This window comes from Xiphias gladius, chromosome 24 (assembly GCF_016859285.1).
Source record: "Xiphias gladius isolate SHS-SW01 ecotype Sanya breed wild chromosome 24, ASM1685928v1, whole genome shotgun sequence".
In the NCBI taxonomy this organism is placed as follows: Eukaryota; Metazoa; Chordata; class Actinopteri; order Istiophoriformes; family Xiphiidae; genus Xiphias; species Xiphias gladius.
The window spans coordinates 9,046,801-9,060,294 of NC_053423.1; the positions used below are offsets into that span (position 1 = coordinate 9,046,801).

General features: G+C 41.6%; 1 protein-coding gene across 1 annotated transcript in view; it reads right to left on the bottom strand.

Moving 5' to 3' along the window:
- adgrb2 (adhesion G protein-coupled receptor B2) overlaps positions 1-13,494 on the bottom strand; it is a 143,341-nt gene that overhangs the window by 16,858 nt on the left and 112,989 nt on the right. Inside the window, exons 23-30 of the mRNA XM_040121623.1 lie at positions 11,874-11,973; positions 10,330-10,401; positions 7,968-8,060; positions 6,375-6,653; positions 4,410-4,449; positions 3,944-3,958; positions 2,375-2,547; positions 1,478-2,191 (exon numbers count right to left, since the gene is read on the bottom strand). Coding sequence (XP_039977557.1) covers positions 1,478-2,191; positions 2,375-2,547; positions 3,944-3,958; positions 4,410-4,449; positions 6,375-6,653; positions 7,968-8,060; positions 10,330-10,401; positions 11,874-11,973 — 1,486 coding nt within the window. The remainder of the gene's footprint in view (positions 1-1,477; positions 2,192-2,374; positions 2,548-3,943; positions 3,959-4,409; positions 4,450-6,374; positions 6,654-7,967; positions 8,061-10,329; positions 10,402-11,873; positions 11,974-13,494) is intronic.

Here is a 13,494-nt window from a genome sequence, read left to right on the forward strand (position 1 = left end):
TTTGTTGTAAGGAGATTCTAACTTATATTCAATACTTCCTCCATTGGTTTCTATCGTACGGTGATAGGATAATATGCCCTGTGAACCTTTTTTCATGCTCAACTAGATCATTTAGAGTTCAAATTTACAAGCCTCTAACTAAAAATCCACAGTGAAATGAACACTGTGAGTACATTTGCGTGATCCCCCCATAATGCGTCACCATGTTTGAACTGGGGAGTAAAACACTGCTGTGATTCAATCTTGACAGGCACGCTCTGATATCCATCTCCAAATCAAGCATATTCAAACAGGGTGAAATTATAGCAGTAAATTATATCCCGCAGGTTTCTCTGCAGATTTAAAATTTTTTTTTGCTATTCACGATTTCACTTGTAGCTCTTCTGACAGTGATTTTTTATGAGTTTTAATGACTCGTCCTTAACGTCCTGAACCCTAAATGAAGCATCTGTATTTTTCAGTGAAAGTGTCGTTTTCATGTCTTTAATCAACCTTGTAAGTCAGGAAGATGGCACTGGGGGAAGATCCAAAGTGGGTGTGTGTGCATAAGTGTGTGTTTATGTCTACATGTTTTTTGTGTGCTTGTGTTTGTACATTAATGTGTGTGTGTGTGTGTGTGTGTGTGTGTGTGTGTGTGTGTGTGTGTGTGTGTGTGTGTGTGTGTGTGTGTAAAAATGAAGGTGGGCTGAAAAACATTCACCAGGGGTATTTCCTCTGATCCTGTCTGTCTCAGTCCATCTGCTATGCCACCTTGTACTGTCGGGAGGCGGTATCACACACACACAGACACGCGCATGCACATACACGCGCACGCACAAACATGCGCATGCGCACGCACGCATACACACACACAACAAACTAAGAAGGAGCTGCCAGTCATGAGAATAATTCATTTCAACATTCAATTTCTCAGTAAGCAGCAATAAATACTACTCAGCTGAAAATAATAGCAGTTGTTATCGCAGACTGTTCTATAATTGTAGCGTGTTAGACATGCTGTTAATGTATTTGATCGCTTGACTTGTTTGAAAGCCACACTCATCTAATTATATGGATGTATAGAAACTGACTTCTTCCTACATCATTTTATAGTCATAGATACGAGACAAAAGTTTTTTAGTCTAGAATTGAATATTACATCTTATTTTTCAAAAGGTAAAAATAAATGCTAAGTGTCATTAAATGCATATAGTGTTATTGTGAATTTTTTATTTAAAATACTGGAAAGTGTTTAAGAGTGTTTAACATAGATACAATGCTACATTAAGTAGCTGGATCTTTTTTGCCGAGCACTTCCTCCTGTTTGCTCGCTTTCTCTTCTCTTTATCAATCCACCACTGTAACTTCACCTATATAGCTACACCATCAACACCTCCATAACTTTAACCCTTGAGCTCAGGTGAAAGGTGGACATAGTGGAGAAGCTCCACTGCCATTAGTAACCTTTCCTTCCCTTATCCCTCAACCTCTCACCCACCTCCAGGGATCCTGCTGAGAGGCTGGTGTTGGCATTGGTGCTGCCCAGGTTGCGTGGCAGGGTTCTGGTTCTCTCCACTGTAGTTCCCCCTGTCAGAATCTGTCGGACCGACGGCCTCTGGCCTGGCTTCAGCTGGAGCGAATGCCCATGGGAGTGCATGTGTCCTCCGTGGGAGTGTACAAGACCGCCCTGAGCCATCATGTGGGCATGCCCGTGAGGCATGGTTTTGATCGTCCCATAGGACCGGTTCAGGTTCATGGTGATGTTCATGTCGCCCACACTGGACGGCACAAAATCTGCTGGGTAGGCCTCACTCTCAGCTGGGTGGAGGGTCAGGGGAGAGGGAGGTGGGGGGAAGGGAGGATCCTCCACCACGATGTTGAGAGGCTTGTCCTCACCCCCCAGCCCCAGGCCTCCTTGGGAGGAGGGCGCTGGAGGTTTGAGACTAACCGTCCTACGGGGTAAGACCATGTAGTCTCCCTCCCCTCCTCCGCCACTTCCACTCCCTCCTCCTCCACTCCCTCCGCTTCCGGCACTTCCATCCTGGGAATTGTTGGAGGAAGCAGGCGGCCTTGCCCAGCCCAGGCCACTCTCAGTGCACAGGTAGATTGGAGCGCCGCTGCGCTGCTGCCCCTGCTGCCTCTGCTGATCCACATTCACTTCCTTCTTTAGGGGCGTCTCACTCAGCTCATTGAGGCCTCCTAGGGGTGGAACCTTTGTGAAGAAGAAGAAATCAACTGCTTAGCCACGTGTGCAACAAGTATGTAAAATAGCGTGACAATGGAAGCAAGATAATCTCTAATCTTATCCACGTTTTTTTTTTTTTTAGACAGTAATTGAGCAGAGCACTACACTGATCATCCAATTAGTCAGTCAGTTTAAACTCCAGTCCCATACTTGCACAATGAGATTGGGAGGGGGAATGTTTCCAGGGAGGGAGCTGAAGTTGACACCGACTCCCCCTTCCTGATGGGCTGCCAGCTTGGGATCGTCCTCATCATCCAGGGAGATGCGGGAAAGGGTCCCAGTGATGGTGGCCGGGTTACAGGTGTTGACCTCCTTGAAAATGACTGGAGAGAGTTGGGGGGAGAGAAGGGAAGCCATGGAGACAGCAAGAGAAAGTGTGGGATAGGCATGGGATAGGGATGCAGGAGTTAGGGTAGTTGGTGAAAGGGATAGAAGTAGCAGAGGTGAGGAATTTATGGGTGTGGTAAGAGAAGGGGCAAAATGAGTATTTGAAATGAAGAAGAGGAATGGATATTGAATATAAAGGAATTGATATAATTTGTGACAAACAGAAGAAAGTTGACAGAGAGGTAGGCAAAACACAGACATAAGACATTAAGATTAAAGTCAAACAGTAAACTAGGTACTGATTTTGAAGTTTTTTCGCAGCTTTGATGTAGCTCTGAAACAGATTGCATCTCCAAAGCAAAGTTTCAATTCTCAATCTGGGTTTATATGGTTCACTGTAACTAAGATGAGTTTTTTCTCTGATACTATGACCTTAAGTCATGCTCCATCTCAAGATTTGCTGGTGAGCCAAGATTTTTATTGGCTGGGAGAAAGAGCCTTGGTGCAAAATGCTGTGTGCCTCAAATGAATTGGAGCCAAATTCCCTCGCTCTCAAGTTCTGTCCCATATCTTGCTCACCAGTTTATTACTCCAATATCAGTTAGGGTCTGTTTGTGTTTTTGTGCTTTAATACATGTGTATCAATGTACATTTCTGTGCAAGGGACTGAATCTATTTTGTAATACCATAAAAAAAGCAGAACATAAAATTACTTACAGGGGCTTTGGGTTAGCTTTCATGCATGTTGTTCAGAAAAACAGATGCTCTACATTTCTAGAAAAGCTACTCCAAAATTATCTATGACATGCTGATGTGACACAGTGTTTGATCACAACTAATATCAATCTATCATAACAATCAAACACACATCAAACCATCTGAAAGCTCATGCTAGATATCATGCTTATTCTGTCACCATCAGAGGAAAGAATATTTACTCTGTAGCCCCCAAATCCAATTCTAGACCAAAGCATGTAGCACAGACCATTTCCATGTATACTGCATTGATGTGACAAAATGTCAGGCTACACATTTGATCAAAAACTGAAGCTGGATCCTGCTTAGTTTGAGCATACCATCAAGGACACTGGCTGAGTACAGAACATAGCATTTCCTCTGTTTCACCGTCCTGTTGGTGCAAAGTGATGTGAAAAAACTGGGCATGTTTTGGGAAATTTCCCCAGTCTGATCCCTTCACATCTGCATCCAACAGTGGAGACCCAGAGAATTACCTATAGACGAATCCGGCATTTGTTTTGTGTTTAGTGGTCAAACTGAAATCATTTATTCATTCTGTAGTTTCACGTACAGCCTGGATTTGTCTATAGGATTTTTTTAAGTCTGGGGGAAGATCAGGCAGTGTTAAGTAGGTCAGTTAGGTGCAAAACTTACATGGGTGTCCTCTCTCTGCAAGGGTGGAGGGGGAAAGTGACGTTGTATTAATATTTCAAAGCACAACATAAACTACATTGTGGCACATTTGTACACATTTTAACACAGACACACACAAGACCATTGTCACCAGCGAGTGAAACAGGTCTGAACACATTGAGGAGTGTTATTATCATGCACAATTAAACACAGTGTCATCCAAACATATGCTTGCTGAACACTTACTGGGCGGAATTAGAGTGATTGATAAGGCATAATAATTTGTGCACAACTGTGTTGAGATGTAGCACATCATCTCCTGTAAATTCATCAACATGCATAGCAGCAGCCAGCTAAGAGTGTAACTGCTCCCCATTGTCTCTGCAATGCTAATCCTGTGTTGGACAAAGGAAGATTAAAGAAAAAAAAAGAAAAGAAAAGGAAAGGGAGAGACGGAAAGAGAAATCAGGTGGAAGGGAGTGCTTACCCGTTTGACATGCCAAGTCCACATCCTTCTCAAAATCCGTCTGCGAGAGCGAGGCAGAGTTGGAAGAGAGGAAATACAATGAGTGTGTACAAGTACATTCACTACATTAATTGCAGAGCAGGCCCGATGAGTAATTGGATCTCAAACAGTTATGCTGTATCCAATGACTCTGATGCTCTAATTTGTTTCTATAGAAGAGGAGAGGATCTGTTGCCATGGTGACACTTTACCAATCACTCAATTAGAAATGCCCTCTATGAACAAGAACAAAAAAATGTTAGCTTAAGTCATACGAGAAATAATCAGTTTTCAGTTCTTTATAGTGAATTTGCCCAAAGCCCTTTTTTAAACCAAAAGAACAGAATATACAGAAAATATTGTCTGTTGGCACACACTACTGCCGCTTTTTTCATGATGTGTATCAGTTCACAGCAGCAGATCCAAACACAGACTTTGAGAAACGAGCAGAACGCTGTGGAGTTTTGCCAGGTACGTAATGCTGCTGTATGCCTCATCAGTCACCTTGGTATTGTCTGAATGGAAACAGGGACAGCAATTTGCAGAGCAGCAAGACTATAATCTGCTGTGCCAGGTGAAGCAAAAATTTGCTGTCTTCTAGCTAAGTCTTTTCTTAGACTGGAAAAAATATATAATTTAACAATACAAATGCTTTTACAATTCATTCACACCGCCAACCTAAACACAAACGTCCACACAACACCGAGTAACCTGCACCCAGTATTCAGATTTTATGTAGATTAGGTATTTTTGGAACAGTGAAAAAAATTGTGTTTATTAGTTCTGATCTAGAATTCACTTGAGGAATGAAGGGTGGCACTACTCCTGGGGTAAAGAAACAATCTGAAACCCAGAGGGCGGTAGATTAAATGAATAAGTATTGTCTCCAAAATGGCCACCACGCAAGTTCTCCCAAACTTTAGCGAAAGTGAAGCTCATTGTAATGCAGTTGTGGTGCTCCATTCTCTCACCACAGAGCCTCCTCCTGTCCTCAGCGGGATTCACTTACAAAAGCCTTTGTTTGGATAATAAACTACAGATTTTAGACAGTTTGGGCACGCCACAGAGGCAAAGAGAAGAGGAAAGGGGGAAACGAAAAATTGAAAGAGAGAGGGAGAGAATATGTAAAGGTCTCAGAGGAGCGGAAAAGCTCTCAGTACGCAAATCACCCGCAGCACCATAAATGGGTCTCTATACTAAATGAACAAATGAGGATATGAAAGAAACCTCTCTCTCTTTCTCTCAGTCATTCTCTCCTTACGAGAACTATTCCTACTTAGATTTAAAGGTGCAATATGTAATCGTAACAAAACAAAATTTATTCTAGTGATGACTCTTTTGGTTAAATGAACAGGTTGACATTTTGTTTCACATGTTTATTTGCTCCCTTGCTGAGCGTTAGATGAGAAGCTTGATACCACTCTCACATCTATATGCTAACAATGACGCTACCACCAGCAGCGGAATAGCTAAGCCTAGCGGAAAAAGTGGAAACAGATAGCCTAGCTCGGTCCAATAGTAACGAAATATGCCCAACAGCACCTCTAACCTCACTAATTAGCACCTTATCTCTTGGTTGCGTAAAAACCGGTTAAGGCAGTCCCAAGTTGAAGACAAGACTCCAAAAACTCACTGTGCCTCACCAAGAAATGGTAAAACTGCCACATGATGTTTATACACTTTGTTTTTTTTGTACAGATTAAAGAGAAAGATTTCACATGTTAATCAGTTGCTATTTAGAGTAAAGATGTGAAAGTAGTATTCATCATCTCATCTAACTCTTGGCAAGAAAACAAGTATGTGTATATCTCAAAAAGGTTAAAATCTTCCTTTAGTATTTTTTCATGTTTGTTGCAGATTATAGTTTTACAGATTGCACCTTTCTCCGTCTATGGACCTGGCTATTCATAATTACTAATGACTGTGTCTTTTCTACAGGCGACATACTGGTTGGCTGCCGATGTGGTTGCGGGGATGGTTATGGTTACGAGCGTGGTTGTGGGTATTGTTCAGGATGGGGTTATGCTCATGTACGTGGGTAAGGGCGTGGGGGTAGTCTAAGCCGGGCGTGTGGTTGCTGCGGGGCAGACTGTGGTAACAGCCATGCTGGCATGCCTGGTGGCACGACGGCGGGAGCGGCTGCGGGTGGCAACCCGAGAGGCACGGAGATGTGCCGTAACGTAGAGAACCACACTGCTGCCCACAGTAGCTCACATTTGGACATTTCTGATGGTATAAAAGAAATGGATGGAAAACAAAGTTAAAATGTTACATGAGGACACAAAAGCAGTGTTGTAGAGGACAACACTGAGATTTAATCAGAGATGAATTAATTTGTTTTAAAAATGGCTTTGATTCTTTAACATGAAGGTGTTGCTACAGCTCTGCATCTTTTTGATGTCAAGGGTTTAACAATGTAATGACAGTTCCTCTGAGTATAGCAAGAATACCTGAGAGGATGGTGTTAACTGTAATTATGATGCTGATATTACTGATGGCAGCCTCACCAAATTATCCATCACAATTAATGTTCTCAAGGGTACTCATACTACAGTTGTCCATGCACACGTGCTTCTGTGAAAAGATTACCTCAAATTCATTCGCATTTAGAAAAACTGGGGCAAACAAGAGGGTTTATCAACTGTCTTCATTAAGTGCAATAGCTGGCACAGCAACCAGCCGACACTGCGAGCTGTTTGTATGATAACAATAAATTTGACCGAAAACTAAATAATGACTGTAATGCTCCTCTGGGTTATTAAAACAAAGACGGGAAATGTGTCATAATGTTTTTCCTGTGCAGAGCGATGGCTCCAAAGTTTAATCCTGATAACCTCAGAGGGGCGTTCAGAAACCCATAACTGTTACCGCAAACAGGTCTGAAGGAGAAATCAATGGAACAGCGATATAAAAGCTGCTCATGCTCTAATAGTAGCAGTGTGACCGTACTGACATTGCAAGGCAATTCAGAGCTATATGATTTATCACACTATTAGTCACATTTGGAGAAGGTACAATAAACTTAGAGGATCTCTGTGCTCTTCAAATAAAGATGAAGAAGTTTAGGTTAAAACTAAATAAAAGTGCTGAGAGCGTACGTTTTGGTAATACATAGAGTCCAGAGGGCAAGTTCAGCACACAAGTACAAGCAACGAGAATGTCAAAAATGCATTGATACTAATTTTAGCCGGATATTGTTTCCAAAATAGTATTTGTTGCCAACTTTTTATGCCCTGTTACAGCAGTATAGAAAGTTAGTTTCAGGCTGGGAGTGAAATTGCATTTCTGTGAGGAATAAAATCAAACATATTTGGAAAAATGTAAAATGCAAAAATGAATTAAGCATAAACAATAATGTATTTCTATTGGGGTAAAAATGGTTAAGGAAAAAAGAGAGAGGCAGGTATGAGTTTTAGCACTTCAGTAAGGGCAATCATGCTTCTTTCTGTTGCGGTTGAAGCTTGTGCAAAGCTTCAGCCTGGATAATGTTAGTCCGAGGCTAATGGATTGCAGTGTGGGATGAAATGGAATGCTATTCACCATGATCTGCACCTGTCCATTCTTGCAGGAGTCTGGTGAGTTTTCGCTGTCGTCTTTACATCCCCCCATCCGACAGCGCACTGCATCCTGCACCTGAGGGGAGGGGAATACGGGATGGGGGAGAGGGAGGATGAATATAGATAGGAAAAGACGTGGGGGGGGGGGTAAAGAATGATGAGGTAGAGGAAAGGGTGATGCAAAGGAAAGAAGTTAGTGGAGGAACTTTTACTTAAGTTAGTTTGGTAAATGTTGGAGCATGGGGAACTCACTCCTCAGACATTTTATATTCTTCATCTTTATCACTACAATGACAGATGTTCACTGAATACTAAAGTATGTGAAAATGGAAAAGAAAATGGAAGCCATATACTTCACAATGTAGCTTAGCTTGTTGCTTATATAACAATCAGTGGAGTGGTATAGAAAGCACACAGCAGTACTTCAAAGTGTCCTATTTGAGCCTTGCGAGATCAGTGGCGCACGGCCCTAATTAAAACCAACAGCACAGTATATAGATGTTGTAACCTCTGGGCCTTTCCAGTGTCATATTGTTTTTCTTTCTCCTCCCACATATGGCATCTAAGCAAACACACACCAGCCCACTGTCAAAGGACCGGTTCTTTTAACACAGCTCAAATCAAATGGATCCCTGTGCATCATGCCCCCCCCCCCATCATGCTCTGTATTATAGATATCCTAGTTACTTTCTGAGGAGCAACATCATTTCTCAATGTTGCCGCTGTCAAATCCCATAAGAATCTCATGTGTGGAAACAAGAGTGCTCGTGTAAGAAGCAGTGGAAGAGCGAATGAGAGCATCTTCACTCTCGCTGGGTGGTATCATCTGTATGTGTGTGTGTGTGTGTGTGTGTGCAGCTACAAATGGAGTGGATTGGAGTAGCATCAATTTCTGATTAATACTGCATGGGCTAGCATTTTGCCTCCATTGCTTCCTTCCGCCCATTTCTTCACATTCTTCACGTCCATACACATCTTCAGTGGCATTTGTTCCCCGTTCTCTTATTGTGTGAATGTGTGTATGTATTGGCACCCAATGCAGCTCATTCGGACTTCAAAGTGAAGCGCCCCTCTATGGGTCCATGCCTCTCCCCCTGCTTTGCTCTTGAATTACATTTTTTCCCCCCACAGATCACTGCATGCAATTTTTCTTCCTTTCCACCCTCCTCACTTAATTAAGTCTCTCCCTCAGCCCCTCTCACAATATACAGTACCTCTCCTTCACATCTCCCCCTTGCTTCCTTCTCCTGCTGCCTCCTAATCACAACACCTCTGGCATCCCACGTATTCACTCGTTCGCCTCTCCTCGACTGATCTCAGCAGGCCGCCTGTGCCATTCTCCGCTACACCTTACATGCAGCAGGCACTACCGAGGAGCTCCACACGCCGCCACGCTATGCTTCGTATCTTTAGTTTACTTCACATAGCATCACACTCCGTATTGGCCTTTCTCTTGTTTTGCACTGTAATGCTTCCTCATTCTCCCGCTTGTTCCCCTCCTACCCCCTCCCTCCAATGTGACACTCCCCTGTTCCTGTTGTTCTGCAGCTATGAAGGATTTAAGCTTAGTCTGTTGCAGGGGATTTTCATACATTTAGAATAAATAATTCCTGGATTTGCTGTACCTTGATCCCTTCCGCTTTTGTGATATTGATTAAATGCAGCTAAGCATCCTAAGTATTTAAAAATTCACTTACACTATGCAGTGCATTCAATATCATAATGATCTCCTGGATATAGGCAAGGCTGTGCCTGGTGTACATGCATAAGCAACAGAAGACACATTTAAAGTTATGGAAAACTGATGACATTGTAAATCCATTAATGTAGTTAGCGCAATTGTGAGTAACTCAACGGCAAAAGGAGTGTGTGTACTTGTGAGAGTGTGTGTATGAATGTCTAAAGAGCATGAATACATGTACAGTATGTGCATAATGAGTTTAAAATTCAACATCCCTGGGGGCACAGCAAAGCCTGTGGTAAATAGACACTAGGGGGTATTAGTTAGGGACTTATCATCTTATTCCGTATAGCATCTTTGTAAGCTCCTTAAAGCAGTCTTGGATCAGAAGGACAATACTGCACCATCATACTGCATTATGAAGAAGAAGCGCCGCAACATGGGACATGAATACCGTCCTAATCCCTCTCATGTCTGATCCCCCTTGTGTTCTGCCGTGCCTTCAAACTGACCTGGAAACTAACCTGACATTTGCGAACATGAATCCCCGTCAGAGGGAGTGAGTGTTGCCGAGGTCGCCGTGCGTTGCAGAATTAGAGATGTATGAATTCAGCGTGTCAGGGATTCACACAGCTGGTTAACAGAAGGAAGAAGCTGGACTCACCTCTCGGCGCATTGCACAGTGGACCGTGATGATGACAAAACCTTGGACAGAGTCAAAGACAGCAAAAAGGACCTGGAGGAGACATGAAACATCTGTTAGTTATTGCACACTGTTTCATTATTACAAAAGTTCACAACCTTTTTGAAACAACGGCATTCCCTTGTAGTGATTTTATGTTTGCTTCACATCCTACCCACCACCGACCTACACACACTTCATACATGTATGTTACACATGTCAAGTGAAAGTGCTTATTTTTAACATGCTAAAAATAAGCATGTTAATTAGTTAAATGTATTTCTCTTGTTCCCTTCAAAATTAAAGAAGCTTACATTTAAAGATTCCAAGGACAAACAAAATGCACGCATGACTTGATGAAATGATTGTGTTTTTCATTTAGCATTCTTACTCCCCTCATGCATTCAGTATCTTTGCTGGCACTGTTTCATCTCAAGATGTTTATTGAAGTTACTTGGCACCATTGCCACATGTGGCAGTTTTTCCCTGCAGAAGAGGCATGCTAGTCTCCTCTCCCCGACAAGCCGTACTTGTACAGATTTGGCACACATTGTATTTTGATTTTAGTACATTTGATTTCAGTTGTTTTGGGCTGAAATGTATCAGCACTTCTTTAAGCTCTGTTTACAGTTTTCAGTCACTGCTCTGACTTCAGACACTATGTCTGACTTCTACGCATCTAGAAAGCTCACGTGCCAGATAGCAGGTTATGTTACCATGACAACCCGCAACCATGAGCTGTCGTCACCTTTCTTTAACAACATTTTTGATATTTATTGCCTTTTTTTAATGTTTTGATACATTTGAAAATGTAATGTAGGAATTTCACTTTTTTAAAATGTTTTTTTAATGTGGGGAAAACTATATTATTATATCCTATATTACTGTAATCCTGAAGTGAAATGACTCAGTTATCATTAGAGAAACACTGATATGCAAATAAAGTGAGTCAGCCGAGTCATGTTTATTCATTAAATCGTCACAGTCATTCAAACTCTCATTCATAGACTGTATTTCTACCTGTGTTCTTGACACAGTGGGAATTATACAGTAGGTTGTTTAATACTATATGAATGTTTATCCTATTTTTCCTTTGGCCTATTCTCTATTTAAACATTGTATTATTCAGAATTATTCTTTTTGTCTTTATGTCCAAATGTGATCAAATTCAAAACTACCTGAACTTTACAGAAGACACTTTTTACATCAGAGTTTACACTTTTGATTCATTGACTGAAGTTGTAAACAAAATAAGTGACCAAACTGAAAGGATACACACACTATATTATGATGCATGTCAAAACACTAACACAAATTTTTTTATACATAAGCCCATATATTGACAATGATTTAGTATGCATCATTATCATATTTCTGATCATCAATGAGAGTCTGTATGACATTGTGTGTGCTGAACTTTCTGATACCATGCGATATAATATTGTTAAAGCAGCCTTTCATCATGGATCACAGGTGTGTGTGAGTTACAGTTTGTGAGCGTCCGCTCGAGTTGTGAGACACCTCACCTGGAAGAGTGTGGAGCGTCGGTCGGTTATGGCCAGCACTGCTGACATCCAGGTTAATGCTAACAGAGGAAGTACCACACAGGAGCTCCAAAGAGAAGCCCTATCAGAGACGAGGAGACAGAGAAGGTTGGGGCGGGGGGAGAAGGAGAAGACACAAGGGGTTCAGTCTCAAACCAGACAGGCCAGGTCTGGTAGGTCACATAACTTCACTTCTTAAACACATACACATCAGTCATAGGTTCAGTAGTGGGCAATCTGAGGCTAATTGGCACACTAAGATCTCAGACTTAATATTCTAACTGAGAAGTGGGAGATGATGTGTAATCATGTAGATAGTTACCAGACTGACAGCCACTCACAATTACATGGTTTAAGCACAATAAGTGTCATGCTGGCGTACGGTGAGACAATAGGCAGAGGCCCAACAGAGAGGGGAGAGACGGGCCATTGACAAGTACTGATGCGTGGGCTTCAGAGGAGTAAGTGTGTGTGGATCTGTGTCTGTAAGTCTATGGAGTCTATAGAGAATAAGGACTATAGAGAATAAATAGCAATAAAGGCAAAGCTGTGTCGTCCTCTCGTCAATGTGTAAAGTTTCTAGCTGTTGTGGACTGTGATGTTTACCATACAATATGGTTCAGCACAGTAACAGTAGCAACCAATATTGTACATGAGAAAACAACACTCTAAGACTACAAGTGCACTTCATTGTACATGATCCTTTTGTTTTTAATGAGTGGTTATATTTCAAGGCACTAGAAAGTCATAAGGGAGAAAAGAAATGTGTGGAAAGCTTTGAATTGCTTTGTCACAATTTTTCAAATGGTGGTTGTGTCATTCTGGAAATAAATTCCCTAGTAGTAGTATTTAAAGCTGTATCGGGAACTTAGGTAAAAACAGACCAGGCTTACTATATAATAATGCAACTCAAATGCTAATCCAGTAAATAATATAGAAATTACGCAGCACAGACTGTTTGATTATGGCTTTACATAGAGGATTTCTGTAAGAAGATTATTTGAAGGACCTTCCAACCAAATAGTATACTGCAAGCAGCAAGAAGAAGTGCCGTAATGTGAATATAAATTACAATATCTAAAAATACTCTATATTTATTCAGCAAATATAGAGGCAGGTCTGAGATCAGCAAAGTTTATGACGAAAGCCAATAATGGCCCCCTGCGTCCTTAGTGACAGCACAAAACAGATACAAACTTGTTAGTCCAAACAGGCAATCTCATCCCATTACAATAGCAAAACTAAGACCAGAGTTTCTTCTTTAAACAGAGTGCTTTTCCAAAATAAACACAAAGCCATAATGAAAGATTTGCACAAGGGCTGAGTTAAATATGCACAGGATTGTTTGAAACAGAAAAATGGGAGGAAGGTCTTTAATTCAGAGACTGGCTGCGCTGAGTAAGAAACCATGACGACAAACCTCTAACTAAAAAAATCCATAGTCTTTTTCTTGTCACACCATAGTGCTGGCTTCTCAAATGTCAACACCCACTCGGAGATGGTGGTAGGGAGATTTTGAGATATTTTACATTGAGACAGTAGCGTACTTTACAGCACTTGTAGAAAAAGTGTGTGGTAATTACATATGCCGTACATCTACCTC